Source organism: Oikopleura dioica, chromosome XSR (assembly GCF_907165135.1).
Source record: "Oikopleura dioica chromosome XSR, OKI2018_I68_1.0, whole genome shotgun sequence".
Lineage (NCBI taxonomy): Eukaryota > Metazoa > Chordata > Appendicularia > Copelata > Oikopleuridae > Oikopleura > Oikopleura dioica.
The window spans coordinates 1056647-1080995 of NC_137294.1; the positions used below are offsets into that span (position 1 = coordinate 1056647).

General features: G+C 45.0%; 3 protein-coding genes across 8 annotated transcripts; 2 read left to right on the top strand and 1 right to left on the bottom strand.

Annotated features, from left to right (window-relative positions):
• Positions 1–247: 247 nt before the first annotated feature.
• On the top strand, positions 248–8493 carry LOC145707342 (uncharacterized). 5 transcript variants are annotated; one of them, XM_081784859.1, is made up of 26 exons: positions 249–492; positions 1005–1163; positions 1207–1453; positions 1798–1948; positions 2316–2401; positions 2680–2874; positions 2918–3036; positions 3080–3260; positions 3392–3579; positions 3625–3769; positions 3813–3987; positions 4033–4360; positions 4401–5258; positions 5301–5487; positions 5587–5793; positions 6231–6460; positions 6502–6699; positions 6748–6871; positions 6932–7030; positions 7186–7341; positions 7449–7595; positions 7640–7714; positions 7810–7872; positions 7923–8007; positions 8077–8181; positions 8227–8493. In XM_081784859.1, the coding sequence occupies exons 2-26, from the start codon at positions 1063–1065 to the stop codon at positions 8280–8282; spliced, it is 4506 nt and encodes a 1501-aa protein (XP_081640985.1). In that variant the 5' UTR covers positions 249–492; positions 1005–1062; the 3' UTR covers positions 8283–8493. The 5 variants fall into 5 exon arrangements, with proteins under 5 accessions (XP_081640986.1, XP_081640985.1, XP_081640987.1 ...); XM_081784861.1 differs by having other exon boundaries at positions 251–492; positions 4401–4947; positions 5296–5487; XM_081784862.1 differs by having other exon boundaries at positions 251–492; positions 4401–4947; positions 5407–5487.
• A 177-nt stretch (positions 8494–8670) lies between these two features.
• Positions 8671–10186, top strand: LOC145707606 (uncharacterized). Its single transcript, XM_081785161.1, has 6 exons — positions 8671–9017; positions 9060–9379; positions 9425–9575; positions 9635–9908; positions 9954–10048; positions 10092–10186. The coding sequence occupies exons 1-6, from the start codon at positions 8683–8685 to the stop codon at positions 10114–10116; spliced, it is 1200 nt and encodes a 399-aa protein (XP_081641287.1). The 5' UTR covers positions 8671–8682; the 3' UTR covers positions 10117–10186.
• Positions 10187–10308: 122 nt separating this feature from the next.
• LOC145709887 (uncharacterized) lies at positions 10309–23335 on the bottom strand. Of its 2 annotated transcripts, none has more exons than XM_081787586.1 (14): positions 23050–23332; positions 21201–21487; positions 20574–20698; positions 19054–19588; positions 17771–18130; positions 16971–17084; positions 16594–16710; positions 13920–16225; positions 13710–13877; positions 12303–13619; positions 11748–12255; positions 11079–11703; positions 10971–11028; positions 10309–10800 (listed from the first exon to the last, which is right to left on the bottom strand). In XM_081787586.1, the coding sequence occupies exons 1-14, from the start codon at positions 23163–23165 to the stop codon at positions 10588–10590; spliced, it is 6849 nt and encodes a 2282-aa protein (XP_081643712.1). In that variant the 5' UTR covers positions 23166–23332; the 3' UTR covers positions 10309–10587. The 2 variants fall into 2 exon arrangements, with proteins under 2 accessions (XP_081643712.1, XP_081643713.1); XM_081787587.1 differs by having other exon boundaries at positions 10736–10922; positions 23050–23335.
• Positions 23336–24349: the final 1014 nt, after the last annotated feature.

Consider the following 24349-nt stretch of genomic DNA (forward strand, 5'->3'; position numbering starts at 1 on the left):
GAAGATATCAAATTCAGATGAAAGTAACTTTAGAACTTGCAAAGTTTTCAATTTTGCTCGATTTTCGTAGTTTTTCGCGTGAGGAAGATCGCAGGTGACTCATCATCTTGGTCAGGTAAGAAGGTAGAGTCTTGTGGTGTTTGATACGGATCCGAAGTACGGTAGTTTCGTCAGGAGAAGGAAAGCGAGCTGCGCTCTCCGGGCTCGATGTCAGCAGATGTGTGGGCGGCACAAAAAATGCCCTCGCTGTTTCGACCAGTCGCTTAGAACTCGTCGCCCTTGTTCCTGTTTCGTTGAGAATTTCTTCAAGAAAGGAGCTGAAGAAATCACCTGCGGCTGGGAAAAGAAATCAGTTCGCCCTCGTTCCCTCCGAGCCACTTCGCAACTGATTTCGACGCGTTTTCCGTTTTGCTTGGCGCCGCCGCTGTTTCGTTTTTTTTTAACTCCATTTTTTTACCTCAAGAGAAATTTCATTTATCGTCAATTATCAAGGTAAGGGCCCTTATCATCCTACAGAGAAGTACCGCATATGACCAGGATGAGGTGAATGCTTACACTAAGAAAGACGAGAAATTTTTGAGCCGAATATAATTTATAGAGAAGTTTTCATTTTTGTTTTTTTTTTATATTTGTGATTTCATTAATAGAAAACCTAACAATAATAGATGCGTTTGGGCACTCTCTCTCTGTCTAATTTCAGTGAAATAAGAGTGGGCAGGGGGCGCTAAAGATGTTCGCGCGCCCTGCCCCGGGGCGAGTGACTCCACTCGCGTGGGTTTTTAGCTGAGAAATCCGTCATTACAAATTATCCGATTTAGTTGGCTAACGAGCCGTTAGATTTCTAGAACACTCATCCTGTGCTTTGTGAATAGGTTGATTAACTCTTTTTGATGTTGCAGAGAATAAGTCACGCTTACAAGAAAGGGCTTTACCGGTAAGTTAAGCCCTGGCGCATTTCCGTTCTCGAAAGCGATGGTTTTTCTCCGGCTTAACAGCTTGTTTAGAAGGCTTTTCTTGTCCAACAAGAAAACACCGGTTACCCAGTAACCTGCTCGCTTCAAAATGGGCGTGAAAGGACTGACACATTACTTGTGTCAAAGTACGATCGCTAGTCGAGATGTGGCGCTGGAATCCTTCGCCGCTGAGTACAAGAAGGCCAACAAGTAAGTTCAGTCTTTGCTTTTCTCGATTCTACAGACGTTTCAGACGGCCACCACTGCTGGTTTTCGACGGTGAATCCTTCTGGCACGTTCTTCACGGGAGCAACTTGCCCAAGCTCTTCGGCGGCCAGTTCATCCAGTTCCGCAAAAAAGCCGAGGACTTCTGCAAGCGTCTCACTCAACTGGGATTCAAGCTCGCCTTCATCTTCGGAAACTCGCCGATCTCGGCGGAAACGAAGGCCGAGGAACGCGGAAAACAAACCCTTCTTCATTTGACTTCTTTCTACCGACAGGTAAACATTTATCAAGCTTCCAATTTCAAGAGAGATTAACAAGTTCAGTGAGAAACAAAAAAAAAAGAGCTGGAGCCTGTTTGAGTAAGTAGCCTTCAATTACTAATTTAGCTAATAATTACTATAACTAGCACGGTGGCCAGGGGATTACTAGCTACTCACTCCTTTGCCTGATCAAAAAAAACTGACTGTTGAATAACCCCCTCCGTAGTGAATTTTGATTTCCTCGGAATTCCGAACTCGCATCTTCCGAAATCGCTCCTCTCATTTAATATTGTTAATTTTCGGTGTTCTTGTTGTTGCTGCCTGTTTTTCGATTCGATTCTTAATGATTTTTTTTCTAGTTGAACGAAAGAAACCATGGTCTGCCACAGATCAACGAGATATGGCCTCCATGTCTTCGGAACGTTTTTCCGTATTATTTGCGCAGCATGCCAAACATCACCGTGCTCCAGTCGCTCATGGACAAAGACTTGTCAATCGCCTGCTACGCCAAGGAAGGATTCACTATCATATCATTTTGGAACGGAAAATACGGTGCTTTAGTTCGTTGGGAAGATGGTTACGTATTTTTTAATTCAAAAATACAACGATTAGGTTTATCAGCCGTTGAGAATATTCGATTATTTATGGTAGAGAAACCCCGCATATTCAAGCCTTATTTCAACAATGAAGGTCTTAATTTTCATCTCATGATGTTTTTATATATTTTTATTACATAAATTAAACACGTGACAAATGAATTTTAAATTCGTTAAAATATGGAAAAATGGGGTATTCTTCGGATTTTAAGCACGTTAAGCTAGGCTGGTTCTATAAACAACACTTGAATACGATCCTAATCGCCTCTGAATCCGTACTCAGGAGCAAGAGGCTGCTGCCATCGTGTCCAACGATTCGGACATGCTCATCTACGCCGTCTGCCCTGTTATGGTCGCCCGTGGCCTCGTAAGTATCACTCTCTTTAATCTTTACTCATTATTGATTCGCCCAAACAGCTTATTTTCGAAATCACTGTCACGCTCTCGTATTAATCGCTTTATTAATACGGGCGAAGCAATTAACTGGTTGAAACCTCACGTTCCACCAGATGCACGTGTTCTTCTAAGGCGCACAATAAATATCTAACGTTTTTATAAAACAAACTTCTTCTCAGTCGCGCGTCGCAATTTGCACCTATATTTATGTTTTTGTTCCTAAAATTAGACGACCTAAATTCTGATTAGACGAATGCCCGTAATCGCGTGGTGATGATGTACCCCGACGAGTTCTGTAAAGATGTCGGGCTCAGCAAGGAAAAGCTGCCTCTTCTTTCGGTCTATCTTGGCAACACAGAAACGCCGATCACTACTTCCGTGGTGGAAGCATCCGATGGAGTTATTCAGCGTAAGATCAGGGCTGGAGACCGCGGCAACGTCCAGGTAATCTCGTGACTCTTTCTGGACGACCATTTGACCTCTTTAGGATGCGATCGAATACGTGAAAAGCCTCGAGGTGCCGATTTGCCTTTCCGAACTTGCTCAAGACATTTTTCAACAAGTCGACGAGGAAAATATCAAAGACGTTCGACTTTCACTTGGACGGTTTGGACATGAATATGTCGGATTGGGATTGATCGTGTTTTAGATACATTCTGAAAGGACGACAGTATCCATTTGATGTAAGCCCCATGTACAAGGTAGTACAAGGCAGCCCCATGATCGAGCCAATTGAAAAATACGATGTTGACAAAAGCGAGAATCTTGAAGCGTTTCTTGAAAAGATCAAAAAGCCTGTTATCGAATGCGACATCATTCTCAAAGCAAAGGTAAGTTCGAGTTTGCGACCGTTTATATTGTTCTCTCGGCTTTCTTACGCAGTTTCCGAATAATACTGTATAATATTGTTTGGCTTAAAAAATAAGAAACATCTCTGCAGAAGTAGTGAAAATATTTTTAGGCTTGGCGTCGAGATTTCAACATCATGCACATGTCTTGGCCTTGCCCTGGTGCGGGGATTCCATCTTCTGTGGAGCTTTACGGCCCGATATTTTCCGCTCACGCCACTCTTCTTGGCAAGAAGAAGCATCACATGATCATTCCTCGATTCGAGAATGAGCCAATTCGCTTGGCCGACCCCGCGTTCAAGTAAGCCCCCGCTCTCCTGATTGTCACGCTTACCTTCAATTTTAGAAACATAACACTAAAACCGGCGAAGCTCTGCTTTCCGGACGGGACCAAGCTGCCAGACGCACACGAACTCTGGATTAGCCAGGACAAACGGATGCAGGTGATGGCGCTTATTACGATCTGGGAGGCGACGGATCTTGACTTTGAGGTAGGTCTTCCTTGATTTCGAAATGATTATCTGTGTTTTGCAGACTCTCATGACGATGGTGCCTGCTACTCTCACTTTCTTGCTCGTCCTTCACTGGGTTCGACGAAAATGTAACATGGAAGACTGGGAGATTTACGCTTTTTTGGCGACTCATGTGCGCATGCGCCACTTCACCTGTGACCAGATTTGGAGAATGGACGATATCATGGTTGCCAAAGGTAAACAGCGGTTTAGGTCTTTACTTTCTTTACCAATAAGCTCAGGCATCACCACGCGATCGATTGTATTGGCGAATGTTTTCTCCAAACTCATGGGTCGTTTTCTCTGGATGGTTGCTCTTTGTGGCTCACCCTTCAAGACCGTGGACCTTCTTCCCGACTTGATGTTCGACGGAATGATCTTCCAGAAAAAGTACGAGCAGGCACGCTTGTCCAGCCAACATGAAAAGGGATTCCAAATGACAAGGATTCTTGATGCAGTTTGCAACCACGCCATAATGGACTCTCGGCGCGATCGCGACCGCGTGATGAAACTTTTTGGAATACTCAGCGGACACAGAGTGATTGAAGTTCTCAATACTGACAACGACAGGTGAAAATTATCATGTTACATCTCCTAACTTTTCGAAAAGATGCAATCCAATTGCTGTTGTCCAGATGAACCAGGAATATGAACCAAACTGGTACGAAGCATGGACGGGTAACGCTACCAAGCGCTTCGAGGCGTACGAAAAGGAAAAGGAAGAGAAGGGTATCAAGAGCAAAAAGCCGTCAAAGAGCCAGTACAAGTACAGAGAGCGCGACCATTCCATCAGCCCAACCGACGATCTTCATGAGCCCCACAATGGCAGCCACTCCAATGGCATCTCTCCATTGCCTCCAAGCCTCCCTCCATTTGTTCCCAACAGTTTCGTCAATAGCCACTCCAACCGCCCAGCGATTTCACCTCCATCAATCAACCGTCCTGATTATCAAATGGCTCGACAAGAAGATCCTTTCGGCAACGCCGTCTCTCCCTCAGTCGATTCTCCTTCGAATGGAAGCGTGACGCCAGAATTTTCACCACCGCTTTGTGCTCCTTCCGAACCAATGCGTCAGAGCAAAGGTCGAGAACATGGCCCATGGGGCCCCCCTCTCCCTCAGTACAATCATATTCCCGACGGCAACAAAAATGGCAAGGTAATCCCTCATCATCTCACGGCCTCAGAACGAGCTAGTCAACTTCATGCTCATCAACACGCTTTGCCACCTAACACACCAAAAGTTTTTCACCCAGTGGGACCAGGGTGCGGTGCGCCAGACTCATTCGTGGTCACACCGGAGTTTGTCGACCCTGCTGCATGGCCGGACATGCCTCCTTATCCCTTTGAGGAGCAGCAGGAGGAAGGCATGCCCCAAGCATACTATAGCCCAATGGTCCGAACTGCATCTAAAAATTCCAAGGGCACTGTCATTCACAAAACACTCACTCCATATGAATACACGGATAGGTTAGATCACAAAAACATAACATTAAAGCCAAATCAGTTCAGTGGCATTCACAATAGAAACTTGGAGCAACTCGCTCGCCACAATTGCATGATTCCTGCCGATACGAAGCGTCCATTTTATGAAAATTTCGCTCACAATAGATTAAAGAGGCACAGCCATGTACAAAACACCGTACAGAGCAATGTCCGTGCTCCATCCGAATGCGCATCTGACTCTAATGGAAGCAACGTAAGTTCACAACGCATTGTACAAGTACAATATGTGTAGGATAGCGAAAACAGAGTAGATGTATTCGAACAAAACATGCAGAGATGAAAAATGTTTTAGGCCACTGACGATCCCGGTTATGCGACCATGACCAACTTCAGCCGCACTAACTCTTCCGTACGCGGAAGCAATCTCTCCGATCGTTCTTTCCCCGCCTCCATGCACAACAACAACAACGTTCGCAAATCAAACTCGGAGGTCCTTTCTTTCTCTGCTGCGATTTCCAGCAAATGCAACAGCTCATCCTACGAGTCGACCAGCACTTCAGTAAGTTAAGGGGCGGGTCGACGAGAATCAGAATTTTTAAACCAATTTTCCCGAAAAACCCGATTCTGTAAATATATTTTGACTTATCACGTGAGAACAGAAGGGTATTTAGAAGACAGCGGCAACGAGTTTCACGAGTTTTCGCAGGAATTTCGTACACTTCTTTACCAAATGTGACAGAAAAAAAATGGCGAAAAATCGGAAAATTGCCAAAATTGCAATTTGAGGTCCACTTTGAGACACGATTACGCCCATTTTGTCTGGTCAAATTTTTTTCTAGTTTTCGCCGCTGTATTTTTCGAACCCTTTTCTAGTCACCTGACCAATCAGAATTTTTCATTCAAAGTTGGTTTTTCCTGAATTTTGGTTGAAAAAATCCCGATTCTCGTCGACCCCCCCCTTAAGTTCTTAAATACCACATAAAGTCATATTTTTAGGCTTCGGACCCCGAGGATAAGGTTGACTTCGATGACGACGAGGACGAGGAGGAGGAAGAGCCACCAAGACCCATGAGTAAGCTGGAAAAATTAGCCATGCGATCTCATCAAGGATCGTCCGATTGGGGCGAAGATAAAATGAGCTGGGGAGGCATCAAACAACTTCAGAAGACGTGGCAAAAGCAAAAAGAAGTCGAAGAAGATGAAGACGATATTCCAAGTGACGCGCGGTTAGTTTAGTGGATATTTCTTAAAATAACTTCTTACTCAGGGAGCTTCATGAAAGAACCAAGTGGATGGCAGAGGTGAAAGCTAAAATGGAAGCAAAGCTGGAGGCGAAAAGACAAGATGACAGAAGACAGAAGCTTCTCGAGCAGAAACTTCTCGAGGAGAAAGCCAGAAAAGAAGAGTGGATGAGACAGAGACAAATGATTGACTCCAATCATTGGTCTGATTCAGTTCGACACGTGTAAGTTCTTGAGCTCCTATTTGAAAAGGGATGGATCATGTTTTTTAGAGTCGACCCCCGCCCTCGAGAAATCCGACAAATGCGATCAGCAGCCGGACTGAACTTCTTCGTAAAGAACAGTGAAGAGGGGCCATTTAATGGAGCAGGCGATGACAGCGATCGCGTGTGGCAAAGGAAGGGTTAACATGCTAGATTTTTGTGACTTTATTTCGCGACATCGTTAACCCAACTTAGCGCACCCGAGCCTGAACAGGAGTTTGTCCGGCCAGACTACGATATGCGTCGACTAGTGAAGGAGTCCTCCAAATCCGAGAAGTTCTCATACGCCCAGGTATAGAAGTGCATTTATTATATTTATTTATTCAACCATTTATCAAATCATCCATTTAACTCAAGATTTTCGAGGCCAAGAGGGGCGCCGGGAAAAGATAAATTTGTTAAATGGTTTACGCATGAATGAGGGAGTGTTAATGTTTGTCCTCATAGGCTGCAGGCGCTTCTAAGGAAGATAAGTCAAAAAACAAGCCCGGAGAACGGGCAGCATCATTTACGCTTCGTAACGAGGCACGAGAGTTCATCCCACGATGTCAGTCCGCGAGTTCGCAGGCTGACACAACCGATAGCGAATTCGACGGTTATCAGGTACAGCTCGTAAACGCTAACTCAAGAATAGATAATTTTACTTATGCTGGTGCGCCCTTGCTTCGTTGATTTCTGCGAGAGCTCTCATATCTCAGACTTTGTTTTAGACATCGTCAGACATTCAACTGCCTTACAGAGGCCAAGGCTTCGGCAGTGCCCTCGCAGCAGCATACGGAGCTTACGGATACCCCCGCACCTCTATGGGCTACGGAATTTCTCGATTCGCAGGTCGCTCGCGTTCGGGCAAGATGACGGTAAGGGTCTTTTCACGTGCTCGCAGTGCAGCTACACCTTCTAGGTTCCAATTTATTACCACGATCCCGACCAGGGCTGGATGTACGGCTACGGAGAGCCACAAATTCCACGTGGCAAGGTAACATCTTTCCGAAAGTATACAAAAAACAACTAACACTGCTGCCTTTTAAAATTGATTCATCATCATTAACACTGATTACGAAATCCATTCAGCACTCAAGACAGAACTCTCAAGAGAGCAATCCTGACATAAATTCTAATGAAGTTGAGCCACAGGTTTCAAACAAAAAACTACTCCCAAGTCGAAACCGGACTTTTATTTCTAGCAAATGGGTGACTGCTTGCCTCCTGTCACCAGCGCCAGCTCCCGACGAGCAATGCTCGAAAACATGGGCATGGCAAGGGTGGTTTCTTACAATCCAGCGGAATTTATTTTTTTTTAATCCTGTGGAACTTGTAAAAACCAAACCAGTGTTCCACCAGGATATCCGTCCGGCTACGCCATGATGCCGCCAGTTAGCCGCGCAGCAGCTTCTCGACTTGTTCAACCGCCAACTTCTCATCATCTCATGCGATTTTGTCTCGGTAAACCTTTATTAACAGTCTCTTTTTAACCGTTCCTCTTTTCAGTTCCCAACAATCCTTACATGTCGAATTACAAGATCCACACATCTGGACCCAACTGAAGCATAACTTACTAACTCAACACTATTATAATAATATACAGTAATAGCACCTTTACCAACTACTGTCCTTTCCCTCTTAGGTGACGTTTCCTACAATTCAAAATATTTCTCTTCTCTGTACATATTTATAACTCGCTAAATCGCATTTAGAGCCACATCATTACCATTTATTCATGCTTGATTACGAATTAAATATTGTTTAATAACTTAACGCTTTGTCATGTCTTTTGCATTTGAAAAAATGAGCTCTTCTTTGGTAAGAGTCACGCATTCGCTTGATCCAGTTAAGACGAACAGTTCAGATAATTATCATTGTCCAAGAACCTTTTCATTTGCGAAATCCTCACATATTTCACAATCTCCCTTTTCTGAAAATTTCTTGTTTCAGAACGTAAATCTAATGAATTCGGAATCGGGGAGAGATGCTAACCCAGGGCCTTCCACGGAGTCGGAGCAACAATTTTCTGGTCCCCCACAGCGCGCTCCTGGACCGGATAATTGTCCCATCTCCCCTTCTGAGGAAGCCGAAGAGCCATCACAAGAGAGAAGTCCTGAATTTTGGATGAGTCCAGAACGAACAACCCTCTACTTTGGAGACTGGGTTCTCGCCAAGACTAGCAAGCATGCGAAGCCATGGCCCGCAAGGATCGAGTTCGTCAACGGCGATCTCTGTCCGACTCGACGGCAGCACCGGCTCCCGCATATGGGCACAGTACCCTATGACCTCGACTTCAAGTAATAATCTTTGTTGATTTTCAGTTTCATGTTTTATTTTAGATGGCCAGTGTTCTTTTACGGAACTCATAACGTTGCGTGGGTTTCCGACCGCAACCTAAAGAGAATGATAAAGGAAGAAAATCCAATTCCTGAATTCGACCCCAAGCTCCAGTTTGGTACACGATTCGAAAGGGCCGTCTTCGAATTTTACGCCACTCCTTGGGTTGGTCTGGAGGAGTGGTCAGATCCTGAGCCCCGCTGGGAAGATTCGGTGAAGGATTTTAAGAAAAAAATCCAATCGCCACGATTGATAGGCTGGGCGAAGCAGATACCGCCTCACGACAAATTCATACCCGAGCATTGGAAGAATCATATTCGAGGTACGCTATGCACCGTAGAAACTCTTTTCAAACTAACTTTTGAAGTTGAGTCAGAGACCGGAGAACAGCCCGACGAAGATGGAGATCCAGTACAAGTTAAATACCAAGAAGCGATCTTCAAGCTCATTGACATGGAACCTGGGGACATCATCGGGGCAGTTTACCCAGACCACAACAACGATATGGACTTCTTCATAGGAAACGAATCAAAATATATTGATTAACTTAAAAATATTCTTTTTTGATTCCTTTGAAAGGAGTCATCAAGAAAAAAATCGAGGAGGAGCCGGCAATCGACGTGAACTTCGCGTCGCTTTGTCGAGGAACTGGCGAATATGTTGAAAACACGAAGGACCAAGACACGATTCCTTTATCGCGCCAAGGATATTTATATTTTCATGCGAAAGGAGAAGCCTTCGATTTCGAGAGCAGCCCAACGTCAGGGAAACTTCTGTTCAAGGCGAAAGAAAAGAATTTCAAGCAGACGTTGCGAATGGCGGAGCTCACCTGGAAGCTCCATGTTGCTCAGGTAAAGAAACTATTTTTCACAAAATTTCAAAAATTTTACTTCCAGATCTCGAAGGATGTGGACGGAGCTGAAATGGCCAAAGTCGAACTCGATCAACATCAAGCGCGAATTCAGGATATGAATTCCTTGTTCTTGTCCAGGTTAGCTTTTTCAGTATTTTTCATCGTTTACCTTGATTTTTAGTACTCGTGCCCGCGTCACCGAATGATGAAGTTTATTATCATGTATATTTCAACTTATCAAGTGTTGATAGAAATAAATTCACTGCAATTATACGATGCTTGACTGGCTCTTTCCCGAAAAAACGGCTTTGATTACGTTTTTTAAGTTTTCCATATCAAATTTGCAGGTTTGTTGAAGTAAGGCTGTCTCGAGGCATTATCTATTAATACACGGACAATGATATACATTAAAGCATTTATTCTTTAGGGTCTTACAAGCAGGAAGTAATTTTGTTGACAGTATTTGAAAAGGATGCTTTAGCAGAGGTATTAAATCTGAAAATCAGCCATTGCTCTGACCGTGTTGACGGGGTAGAATTTCTAGTTATCGGAGGAAACAGTTAACATTGTTTAGCTTCTTGAAGTCTCGGAGCACTGTAGACGTAGCTGTCATCAAGGATATAACGTTAGGTATCATTGAATTTTTACGGAATTTTCGCGGTTTGTGAAATATCTGCCTAGAACTGCGCAACTGCAGCTTGCTTGGGATGGTTGAGTCCTGGACTGTACTCGACTGGACTCTGCCACGTTGTCTGCGTTTTGGTGTTGTTATTCGGCGTCAGCGAGCCCATGTTTGCATCGCCTCGTCCTCGCGGAGTGCTATCTGTCGGTGGGGTCGACCAGGGATTCGACACGGGCGACGGCGTCAATAGAGATTCCGGAATATTTTCCTAAAAAGGCCGATCACGATCTGGGCACCTGGAGAGAAAACATGGATGATCGGAATTGGATGAATGAATGGATGATTTGAATTTCGCTCGTGCAACATTGGTGGGGGTTAGAGGGAAGATAACTTGGTTATGGTTAATTACCTTTGATGGGATGACATGGATGTACTTACATTGTCGGCAGGAGGTGAGTTGTAGTCTGGGCTGCCCTGCACAGCAGTTTCAGCCATTCTAAATATTAAAGTCAATTTCAAGATTAAGTTGGAGAGCTCAAGACTTACAGAGAAGTTTGCTGGATTTGGTTCATCGGCGGTGATTGGAATGAACGACTGTATAGTGGATGTGCTGATGCGTGGAAGCTCGTGTACTGGGCCATGTGAACTTGGGTTGTCCAAGCATCGTATGATTTGTTGTGCGCACCGTAAGGCGCACACGGCATTGTCTGGTTCATCTCCAGATAATGTGTCATGTGTGCGGGAGCGAATGGCCCTCCGTGTAAGCCCTGGGCTTGTTGAAGTCGGGACTGAGGGTGCAATGTCTGATATGGGAAGTTGCGGTCGTTCGGAGGTGTCAACGGGCTTGATCCAGCTCCATACGCACTCGGAATATTCGTCATAGACCGAGCATATGGATGTGCTGGCCTGGCTCCGCCTTGTGGCTTAGATCGCTTAGCGTTCTTTGAATTTTTGTTGTCTGGACGCGACCGCTTCTTGCTTGGAATGGACTTTTTCTGTGAGTTGAAGAATGTTGCATTCTTTTGACAAGAGTTGTAGTCAAATAAGTGTGAGTTGACCGCACTCTTTAGGATTCGGACGACATCCTCGTGTCCTCGTTGGGCAGCGATATCTTCGGGTTTTCGACCAGCGATGTCCGCGGTATCTTTCGCTGCCATGTGTCCCAGTAGCACTAAAATATAGATTAGATTTTGAACAAAAAGGAAGATATTTTACCTTCAACGCATTCTCGCGCTCCCTCTCTGGAAGCAAGGAAGAGAGGAGTTTCTTCTCGTTCCGTCTGCAAGTCCTTATTAGCACCATGTTTGAGGAGCTGCTCGCAAGCGGCTGAGTTGTTGACTTCTGCCGCCCAGTGGAGGGCAGACTTGCCAGTATTATCCACGACATTGACGTCAACATTTTGCTGGATGAGCTCTTGAATTCCCCACTCGATTGCAAGCTTTGCAGCTGTAATCAACGGTGTACTGCCTGACTCATCTTTCTCGTCAAAATTGACTCTCAAGTGAGGATTCTGGATAAGGACATAGAAAACACCCTTGGCGTCTGATGAGATAGCCACGTGAAGTGGAGTTCTGCCATTGTTATCCTTGATTGATGGATCTGCTCCGTTGCGTAAAAGTTGTTGAGCAAAAGACGAATTTCCATTCCGAGCTGCAAGATGAAGCGGAGTCTCTTCATATCGCGTGGTTTGATTGTTAGGAGAAAGTCCCGATTTGAGCAGTTGCTGAATATAAAATATTAATCCTACCGGCCATAATTCGTTAAATGTACCTGCATCTCTTCATCCGTATACGTATGATCCGATTGAATACTCATGATATGCAAAACATCACGTCCATCAGGGCCTTTCTGCGCGAGAATACTGTTCGGTTCCTGGTAAGGGATCATTGGATTTGCCTCTTCACTGGTTATTGGATAACCATGCTGGGTCCAGTCTACGTTGCTACCTTTTGGATTGTAGATGTTTCCGCCGTTCATGTAAGGTGGTGACTGTCCATACATAAAGCTTCCCTTGTCATGACGTTTACCCTTATCGTAATAGCATGGCTGACCAAGTTGTCCTTGAGCATTTTTAGATCTCTTTGACGGTGGGTTCGGAATCGGTCCAAGTCCTTCCCAAAGGAAACCTCGCTTTCGCTTTCGATTTACAAGGACGCCGACAACGGTGGTGATCAAGAGTAGGGATCCAATCGTCATAACCATTGGGATATGATATTCCGGCCGAGAAGAGGTGGAAACATAACCAATATCGTGCATTCCAAAGTCTGGATACGCCAAACCGCCACTTACGCGTTGAGCGCTCATGTCACGAACAACGTAGCTTGCATCTTGATAGCATTGGTAGTTATCAATTCGAGAGCAACCGCGATTGTCAATCTTGAAGTTAACCTTCGATGTTCCTGGCTCTGCAACTCTTCTATGACGAGTAGACGAACCATAACGGTCAATTTTTTCCATGCTGGTAATGAAGACGTTCGATTTCATCGAGATAGAGATTTGACGCTCTACTTTTTTCCAAAAATCATCACCGCTGACTGAATCCTCCCGCATATCAATAGAAATGGTTATCTGGCCGCTGACGAGATCCTCGGGATCACCTAAGTTGCAGTCGAGACCGTCCCATCCACAAGCAGCAGTGTTGCAAGCTTCATTGCACTCACCGTCGTTGTATTTCGTCGCGCAGAAAGATTCAAATTCGCAGCCTTCTCTAGAAGTATCCTGCTCACAATCTCTTCCATCGAACATGCACTTTTCAGTGTTACATTCTTTGTCACAGCGGCCGTTGTTGAAGAGATTACGGCAGCTGGCAACATCGCACGTGTCCCATGGATCTTTCTGACCTAGAGAGCATTGGCCGTTGCAATAGTCGCATTCTTTGACATTGCACTTAGGCTGGCAATTTTCTGAGTCGGGCATCAAACAAGTTGACTCTGAGACTCTAACAGCACAAGTAGGACCACTATATCCGTCACGGCACTCACAAGTTTCTTGGCCACTTGGAGTCGTTACACAGGCATCAGCATTGTAGCAGTATCGAGCGCCACATTCCAGGGTCTTTTCCTCGCATCGTTCACCATACGTATTAGGCTATAAGATATAGTTAGGTTATTCATAAATTCAGTTTTAATTCATAGCATTTTCACATAGAGAAAACACATATCTCCAGTAGCCACTCACCTCAACGCAATGGCACTTAAAGCCGGTATTCGTATAGAGAGCTAAGCTACAAACGGAATCATTCATGCAGGGATCTTCTTCGTCGCATGGGCTCTTTTCTGGAGGAGTGTAATCCTGGCAATAACGTCCGTGGTATCCATGCTTGCACTCACAGATGAAATCGTTGAGCTTAAAATAGAGTAAGTTGAGAAAAAATTATCAAAAACTTACGATGGGCTCGCAATTCGCTGTTCCGACATCATCGCAAGTGTTTTCATAGCAGAAATTTTCAGTCGCCTCGCAGCGAGAGCCAGTGTAGCCGGCTTCACATTGGCAGTTGAAGTAGCCGTACTGCCCGTTGACGGGAACGAGTCCGTCGGTACACTTTCCATGGCCCATGCAAGGTTCTTTATCATCAGACGTTGGCTTGATACAGTCGTCCTCGTTGATTTCACAGTTGTTGCCAGAGATACCCTTAGGACAAATGCAGAAGTATCCTCTCTCGAAGTTGTAATTATCGACCACACAAGTACCGCCATTTTGGCAAGCGTGAGCTTTATTACAAAGATCGTCTCCAATGAATCGTTCACAGTGATGACCTGCATAAGCTTTCGGACATCTGCAAGTAGCGTATGAGACGAAGGTTGATTTCTCTTGGACAAAACATTCGCCTCCATTATGGCAAACATGGTTTTTGCAGAGGTTCACTTCTGTTTCGCAATGATCACCCGTGAATCCTTTCTGGCAGGCGCAACTATGTCCGTGTCGTTCGTTTTGACATTTACCAGAGTTCTTGCACACTTGAGATTCGGAAATCTTGAGCGACACTGCTGCAGCTTCACAAGTATCACGGGGGACGTCACAGTGCAAACCGCCATGCGACTTCGGGCATATACAGCGATAGCCAGCATCCTGTGAGCCGTCGTCGATGCAAGTGCCGCCATTTTGACAGAGGCCACGTTTCTTTTGACACAGCTGGGTGAGATTCTCACAGCGAGCGCCGAAAAATGCTGGATTACATTCGCACTCGAAGCCTTCCACTTTGTCCTTGCAGATTCCCTTGTTCAAACAGGAATCTGCTTTGCAATCATCGATGTTTGTCTCGCAAAACTCCCCACTGAAGCCTCGTGGACACTCGCAGCGGAACTTCAACTCTTCGTCTACAAGATATTCATCGCAAGTCCCGTTGTTCGCGCATGGATTTGGATCACATACGCTCATTACGATTTCACATCGCACTCCTCTGAAGCCGGCAGGACACTTGCATTGATAAGAATTGACCATATCTTCGCACTGGCCGCCATTGAGACAGGGATTTCCTTCGCACTCGTTGATTTCTTCTTCGCATCGGACGCCCGAGAAGCCATCTTTGCAGTCGCAAGTGAATCCTCTTCCCGAAGTATTGTTGATGCAACTTCCTCCATTCTTGCATGGCGAATGGGCACAGTCGTCAATATCGTGCTCGCAGTGCTTTCCCTTGAAGCCATCGCATTTGCAGTAATAACCTCCTTTAGTATTCTCACAGGAGCCGTTGTTCTTGCAAATTCCTCTATTTTCTTTGCACTCGTCAACGTCGATATCACAGAATCGGCCAGTCCACCCGGATGGGCAGTCGCAAATGGCTTTATTGTCGTAATCGTGTCTACAGATTCCTCCATTTCGGCATAAATTGTCGACCTCCGAGCATTCGTCGAGCCTCGTGTTACAATATTTACCAGTGTAGCCCGGGTCACAAACACACTCGACAGTGTCTCCGTCTTGCGAGCGGCAAGTTCCATGCTTGCACGGATTGCGCGCCTTGCAGACTGTCGAAATTTCGCATTGCTTGCCTTCGAAATTCGGCGGGCACTTGCACCTACACTTGTCTGTTCCACTGCCGAAGTGATCGCCAACGGGGACGGAGACACCATTGTTCTGGCAGTAGCCGTTATCCGCACAGACATCTATTTCGCAATTGACTCCACTCCAGCCAGCCGGGCAATCGCACGCGTATTTACCACCATTCTCGATGCATTTTCCGTAGTTGAAGCAAGGATTCGGGGAGCAGGCAGCTGTCTCCGAGTAACAACGATCGCCCCAAGTTCCTTTTGGACAGATGCACTTGTACTCGTTGATGAGGTCCACACATTCGCCCTTGTTCAGGCAGGGATTGGACTCGCAGTCGTCAATGTTATTTTGACAGAATTGACCGTCGAATCCAGGCTTGCACTCGCAGACGCACTTTCCAACGCTATCTATCGCGATGCCTCCGTGCTCGCACGTGACACCAAGACATTCGTTGACGTTGTCTTTGCAGTATTCACCGCCAGTTCCTTTCGGACAGATGCATTCGAATTTACCCGGCGCTGGGACTTTGCATTCGCCGTTGTAGCAAGGATCGTTCAAACACGGGTTGATAGGCTTGTCGCAAAGTTTTCCTTCCCATCCATCTTCGCACTCGCAGCTGAAGTCGTTCACGTAGTCCGTGCAGATTCCATTTTTACACGGGTTAGGCGCACATTCGTTTACGTTTTTGGTGCAGTTTCGACCTGTCCAGCCTAGAAAGATCAAATAAATTCAATTCTTCAATATCGATAAGTAAATATAAAAAGCTCCAGCCCTGGCTAGTTCCAATAGCGTCAATGACAACTCAAAGCCGTGGGAAAGTGCCCACTATTTATGGATTTGGATTTGTTTAGTTTTCGGGATTTCAGCGCGGATAAAAGGCCGCGCCAATTCACTTTTTTATACAATTATTATTTTGAAAGTTATAACACAAGTATCAAGTTATCAAGTTTGGAATTTGGAAGCTTCGAAATTGTCACTGTGGTAATGGACATAGCGCGCCGAAGGAAGCACCTGCACACGGCTTTCCAGGTGCTCTCCTCCACCGCCATGGATAATTCGATCAACTTATTGAGCCTACCTTCGGAACACTCGCAGCGATAGTCATCTATCTCGTTGTGGCATTTTCCATTGTTGCAGGGATAGTCAGCGTGCGCGCAGTAGTCTTTCCGTCTCTCACAGTTATTGCCTTCGTAGCCTAAAATTAATTAATGAGAAGCCGATTTAGTCAACGTGCATTTCGATAAATAACGTCAGTGATAATATCCAAAAACGCTTCTCAAAGATTCGAGCAAGTCTGCCGGAATTCGCGAGAAAATACACTTTGATTTGCATTTGTTAAAAACGCAGCGCGTTTATGAATGTTTCAGAAAGTGAGTGCCAGAATCCACAAAGGTCGGCAAGGCCATTACGGCGCGTCCGAGTGAAACTAGTTATAAGCGAGTCAGTCTTTCTTACCTTTCTCGCAGATACATTCGAAGCCGTCGTATCGTTCGCGACAGCGGCCACCGTTGAGGCAAGAGTTCTTCTCGCAGTGCATCTTTCGCCGCATACAGTCTTCTCCTTCGTGACCTTAAAAATTCATCAATAACTGTCAGACACGTGTCTCGGTGGGGGTCAACCGTTACTCCTCGTCTGGGAAAGGTGGCCCACTTTCTTTGTGATAATAAATTTTACTCCTAATCGATTTGTTAACTTCTAAGAGCTCCTAGGTACATTCCTAGCCTTGGAGTAAAAGGCGAGAAGTTGGTGTTTAGCCATTTTTGGAAGAAAATATAATAACCGTGAGAAAATCTTGTCCCCGCCCGTTCCGTGAATAATTAAACAAAAATATAAACTCCGCGCCTAGCATCCCCTTTTTGGAGCGGGCGCGCTCGCGTAAATCGTGTCGACACACTTTGTCAAGCACGAACTGGGAAATACTTTGTACACAAAAACTGTTCAACTTGAAAACCATAGTTAAAATGATAACCACGTGTTCATTAATTAAGCACAGACTTCTGGCGACTCCAAAACATCATGAACCATTATTTTTCAAATTGGCAGCGCGTAGTTAGCTGGCGCATAATAAAGACTTGAGGACTCAGAGCATTGTTTGTTTCATTAGCTCGTAAAATATGATTAGCTTCCGATTTTCCCATGGTCGCGCTGGCAGCGTAATCGATCAAAGGGTCGATGCCCAGTCGGTGGCAAATGTCAACTTTTATTTAAAAAATTCTTCGAATCGAAAAATCAGAAGGTGCAAAGAAGGTGCTTACTTGGAGGGCAGGAACAGTAGTAGCCCTTGGCAAATTTGGGATCCATTATGCAAGTTCCTCCGTTGAAACAAGGCTTTTCCTTTTCGCAGAGGTCGACTGTATCCTCACATAGCTTGCCCGTGTATCCTCGATCGCACTTGCATTCCCAGCTGCCGGGATGGTTGACGCAAGTGCCGAATGTACTACAAGGACTGTCCAGGCATTCGTCGATGTCTTCTTCGCAGGTCTCTCCTTCCCAGCCGTTGTGGCAAGTGCACACGGCAAAGCCATCTTCGGACGGGTCACAGAAGCCGTTTCCACAAGGGTTCACGAAGCCAGGACCGTAGTCGTAGCACTCGTTGATCAAATCGCATCGAGGGCCTGAAATTCGGGAATGAGAAAAAAAAATGAGTACGAAAAGAGAGAAAGCGCGATAAGTATTGATAACATTGTGTTCGGCTTTTAACGGCGGCGGCGCATTATCAGATTCTAGAGCACCTTGGTGGCACCTTTTGGATCTGGAGTAAAAATTTATCTGCGGTATGGGAACTTGCGCTAAGCGCCAACCCAAATATGCGATTTCGACCGCAGCGACATAGCGTCATTGGTAGCCAAAAAAGAGAGAGAGAGTGCCGTGGCGCAGTGTACAAAATCTGAAACTTTAAGCACCATCAATTAGCGTTATCTGATTCGAATGTATCAACCGCACCATCCGACCATCACTTATTCTGCTCTAAATAAACCTAAAGACCGGTGATTATTCAGACCGAATTTGAGCCAAACCAAAAATGATTATCGAGTTTTTAACTGACTAATTTTTAACTGAGAAGGGAAAAACGTTTTACAAAATGTCAACTGTCAGTTTTGGGCGGTACTCTTTTAGGGGAGCCTGTGCACATAACTTGGCAGTGTAAAATTGTTTTCTGTCCGGTTAGTGTCGTTTTACGTTCCTTTACGTTTTTTTCAGTGAGCCGAGTGTGGTCAAGTGAGCCGGTACGGATCAAACGGCGCTCTTTTGAAATTTTTGACATTGGTGCTTTGGTGGTGCTTGAGCTGCCTTTTGCGCCATTTTATGCAATTATCGGGACAGGTTGGTTCCCACGCTCAGCACCAACGGCCGGCGCCGCATGCGCTTCTCAAGGGCTGCCGTATATTTTACAAAGGAACGCGCAATTTACACGCACTAACTGTTTAGCGCGATTAAAAGTAAAAATTAAAAAGGAAGACCCTTTCAAAGAAAACTTTTATTTTGAAAGAATTATCTTGGCTCTCTTTATGAGTAGATCTTTAGGAGTTGGACTTACCCATCTTTCCAGGTGGACAAAGGCAAGTGTATTTCCCGAGTTTGTCAACACAGGTGCTGCCCTCGGCGCAATCATTGACGCGGCAATCGTCGTCGTTTATCTCGCAGTTGGAGCCGCTGAAGCCGTTGATGCAGAAGCAGTCGTAGCTTCCCAGGGTGTTGACACAGGTCGCGCCGTTTTTACACCGGCTGCCCATGGTCGTCGAGCACTCGTCCACATCCAGTTCGCAGTGTTTGCCAGTCCAACCGGCCGTGCAAATACAAGCATATCCGCCCGTCATGTCCTGGCAGGTTGCGCCGTTGTAGCACTGGTGGTTTGCGCAGTCGTCTACGTTTTCCTCGCAGTGCGGTCCTTCAAATCCAATGTTGCACTCGCAGATCGACTTTCCATCCGCTCGTTTCTTGCAGGAGCCGTTGATGCACTTGCTAGAGTCGCAGGGTTCGGAGGTAGCGCGCTCGCAATTCTGACCAGTCCAGCCAGATGGGCACATGCAAGTGTAGCCACCATCGCCAGCGGGAGAACATCGTCCGCCGTTCTGAAAAAATCAATTACTCAAGTAGTCTGCCCAGTCCAAAATTCTCGGTGCACTTTTTAGCGGAAGTACTCGAGCTGCGAAAAGGGGCGATCACCCGATGACGCCCCGAGTCGGTGAGAATATCGGGCGATTCTGACCGGGGTATTAGTGACTGGAAGTAAATAATCACCACTGTGTACCGGAAGCGAGCTCGTCCGGGAGCTCGTCGAGAGGCGGCCGAGCGAGTGGCCAGTCCGGCGAAGAGAGTCACTCGGCTCATTGAATTTGAACGGAGCTGCGCGCTCGTTCGATATCAAACGTTGGAGAGAGCTCACTCAATTGAGCTTTCTGCCAGCTTCTTTTGAATGAAAGAAAAGCCCAAGCGAGCAGCCACTTTCTCACGACATTGAAATCACTACAGAATAATAGCACTCTTTCTTCGCCCAACGCCCGCTATATCTCCTTTATAACCAGCTAGTAGGCTAAATCTGTCTCGTAATTAGTTAGGATAATTCGAAGGGTTAGGCCGCTCGCCAATCTAAACAGATGAATTCCAGGCTTGGAACCACGAGTGGTTGCCCGGTCAAATTGCGGACATCCGGTCACGACACTTTGTAACGCTTCGCTGTAAATACGCGTAATTGAACCGGAAAACTGGCGAAACTGGAAAAAGTCGAATTTTTTTTTCGCATAACGGAATTTATCAAATTTTTGTCGGAAATTTTCAATTTTTATTTCTTTTATTTCAATTTTTTTCCAAAAATTTAATTTCAAAAAGTTTGGCGTTTTGATGAAAATTCAAAATTGGCAAGTTCAAAATTGGCGTTTTACAAATTTTTATCGAAATCGGATTATAACTGCGCCCAACGCGGGGATTGACATTCCGCGCACGCCACACACTACTCGCCCGTTCCCACGCCACTGCCCAGTGCCCAGTAAACAAACTCTCGCTTTTCTCTTTTTCCATCCCCGTCCTGGCTAATGAGGAGTAACTGTGCATTCTTACCTTGCACGGAGTCAAGTCGCAGGAGTTGTTGGCGCGGCAGACGGCGGAGGAAGGTCCATTCGAGCAGATTTCGCCGGGAGAGCAGGGAGACGATGCACAGTAGTCCACTCGTTCGCAGCGATCGCCTGAAATTTTCGGTGAAAAACGAAAATTTATCGTCTCGAGTGGTTTTGGAGTTGGCCTGTTCGCGCTTTTGATACACCGCCTTTTTGCGCGATGCTCGACATGTTCTTAGCCCGAATAACAAATTTCATTCCCTAATCAACAAAATTTCATTTGCGTCATTGCCAAACCCTGCCAACTACACCTGTAGAGAGCTTAATTCAATAAAAACAAAAAAAAAAAGCGAAAAAAAATTTTATCGAAAAAGTATTTTTTCGAATTTTTCAAATTCCATTTTCAAATACCGTATTCGACTCGCAGTAAACAGCCGTAAACATCCTTATCAAACCGAGCAAAAACGCATTCAAGTGGGACGAGCACACAGGCCGAGCCACAAACACAAACACACGTGCACGAAATTCGAAATTCGCGTACTTGACCAGTATAAATCAAGTCATCTGGTAATCGAGTGTCAATTTAGCTAGATCGCCTAATAAATCTCCCGCCACTTTGTAGTTTCCCTACCTTCGAATCCGTGCTCGCACTGGCAAGCGTAGTGTTCCAGCGCGTCAGTGGTGCACCTTCCATTTTCTCCACACGGGTCTTCGCGAGGCGAGGCTCCGCAGCCAAGTTCCAGCTGGCAGGAATCGCCACCCCAGCCGACCTTGCACTCACAATGAGCTTTAGGTTCTTTGGCTTTGATGGGATTCGACTCTGACATCGTGACGCGGCACTCGCCATGCCCAGAGCAGGATTCTTCAACGCATGGGTTCGGGAACTCGCACTGGACACCGACGAAATCTTCTAGGCAGCTGAAAGAATATTTTTAATTTTTCCGCGAAATATTTAGCAAGAAAACCTATTCAAGAATCCGTATTTTTGGGTAGAACCAATTTTTGGAACAGATTTTTATGGAAAGGGTTTTGATTGGCCGGTAGGCGAAATACAGCAATCTTATTGGTAATCCAAAAATTCACTTCCAAAAATTGGTTTAGTCCGTATTTTTGGCACAAACCATGAAAAGGAAGTGAATTTTTGAAAGACCAATAAGATTGCTGGATTTAACCTACCGGCCAATCAAAACCCAGATCCAGAAATTCACTTCCTTTTCTTGGTTCTGCCCGTATTTTTAGGAAAGGACACAGAAGAGGTGATTCAGTATTTTGACTATCGCTGGAGAGAATTTATGAGCACTTCCCTGTCAGATAGATTAATGCTTATTTAAATAGACAAAAGTAAATCTTCGTTTTACGCGCAGAAGTTTTACGTGTCACGGAGCATTTTTTTCCTGCGATTTTTCTTTTTATTAACTCTTGTGTATTTGTGCTTGGAAATTGTTCAAAGCTGGCGCGGGCTTAAAACTCTTGAGTAACTTAAGAAGAACCCTTCCGGATTAGGCGCAAGGGGTCCACGGGGGATTTTTGGGGGGCCCGATTGAAAATCTCCTAATCCAGCCGAGCCAGCTGTGAATAACTGGGTTCTGTTTATCTAAATTTGCTTTGCGCTCAACGACTTTTTTTCGTCCAAGTTTTAGAAAATGAATCTACGCCTGAGATCTTTCAAATCCCAATATCGCAAATAAGAAATAACCAACAACAAGATAAAATTCAATTTCAAGGGTTAGTTCGGAAAGTGTGTTTTTTCGCGAAAATATAAACAGCGAAAATGTATTTGTGCAAATATTAACAGCAAGCCGTAAAACATTGACGATGGCATTTTCAACACGCGAAAATTCGAAACACATTAATCGCTGCGAAAATGTCAGGTACCCCAAAAATTGCAACACTCACTTGTGTGTGTTTAAATAAGAGGGGAAATGTCACAGCCTCAGCCGGATGTTGTACTATTGAGAATTTTGAGAATCGAGAATTTCGGTGATTTTCGTGATTCATAAAAAGGCCTTTCTGAAGCTTCAAGCAACGTGGATCAGGAGAGAAAATCAAAAGGGGGAATTTACGAGTTTTGGGACGACGGGCGCAGTAAAAAAGTAATAAGCGGCGATTGTGCCAGCCGTTTAGGCGGAAACGCTTTCTTCCAGAATTATGGACACAAATCCGGGAATAAAAAGAGGCTGAATCGTATTTTAAAAATTAACGAAATTACTGGCTAATGATAAAGGAACTCGGGAGAGGATGATTGTGCGCTAGAATGCGATTTCGAGTGAGTCATTTCTTTCTTTTTTTGTTTGGGCATCAAAAAAAAATGAGAAATTTCATTTTGCAGGGTGACTAGGCCCGCTGGCTCAAGTAGGGCAGCGAAGCTTGTCACAAAAAAAAAGCAACAAAAAAGAAAAACTGTCGGTCCCAGGTCCGATTGACAGCCGCTAATAACACTCACTCAAACACAGCTTTTCGGAATTTTAAAAATCACTTACTGGCAAGTATAGGATTTTCCATTGAGCTGGCAGGTTCCATCGTTGTTGCAGGGATTGGGGGAGCAAGGTCCTGCCCAAGCCCCGATAGGCAACGCTATTGAAAGTAAAAACTTCATAGCTCTTCGCTCAAACTTTCTGTCTTCTTCATAAGAGTAATCTCTGTTTTAGCAACTTTCGCGCTTTCTTTCTTTCTCTCTCTCTTCAAAAATTGTTCGTTCTAATCTCTGTTTTTGCTGTTACAGATTTCCCGGGCAGATTTGGGCTGTTATTTTCTTTGTCGTTGGGCCGCCCGATTTCTCCGTTGGTGGGAGGGGGCTCAGCTCTGCTCCGCCACACGCACCGCTGGACGGCGCACTTTGTTCTTTGCGCGAACGCGAAAAAATCATTCCGCCAAAATGATTCGCTCATGCTCAATGTTAGCCGCCCTAACCCGAACTCACAACGGAAACATATTGTATTGAATTTGGGAGAAACGTTTTTGCTCGAGAGGAATAATTATTCATTTATTCCAAAATTCATAAAATAAAATAAGTGCCGCAATATTGAAAGACGCCTGGGAACCCCTTAATTCATTCGATTCCATTATTTCTTTCGTTCTTTTTAATTCGAGAACTTTCTATTATTTTTATTGGGAAAGTATTTCAACACTGAAATCCGCCACTTTTCCGACAAAAATTCAAACTCCTCTTAATCCTGAATACTTCGCTAGATTTTTTCCCAGGGAGCTCCTTATTTCAAAAATATTCAATTGTCGACACTATTGACTCAACACACGCAAAATCTCCAAAGTAGAAAAGTATAAATTCGTAATATAGAAATAAAAGCTTCGTAAAGCTTTTCTTCAGCGGCGGGCTAGTCAAATACAAGGACGAAATAAATCAAGTTTGGACAATAGGAATCATTTTTTTAATCTGTTTTATTTTACTTTTATTTTTCAGATTCAGCGTTCTTCAAAAAAATCGCCCTTTGTAATACTACTGGGGCTCAGAGTTGCGAATTTGCTGAGCTGAGTGAGCTGAGCAGTCGCTCAGCTCAGCTCAACTACCTTAAAATAAAGGTCTGCTCAACTCAGCTCAGCTCAGTGAGCTCCGAAGTAGGCCAGCTCAGCTCAGCTCAGAGAAATTTTTACTCAGCTCAGCAAAAATAAAGCAAAATTTGCAACTCTGCTGGGGCTTCAAAATGCGCTGAATCTAATAAAAGTAAAATAAAACAGGTATGAAAATTTAAACTCTTGAAATTCTTCCCGAACTTGATTTATTTCCTTCCAAGAAATTGACGGACGACTCGAAAGCGCAGGTTC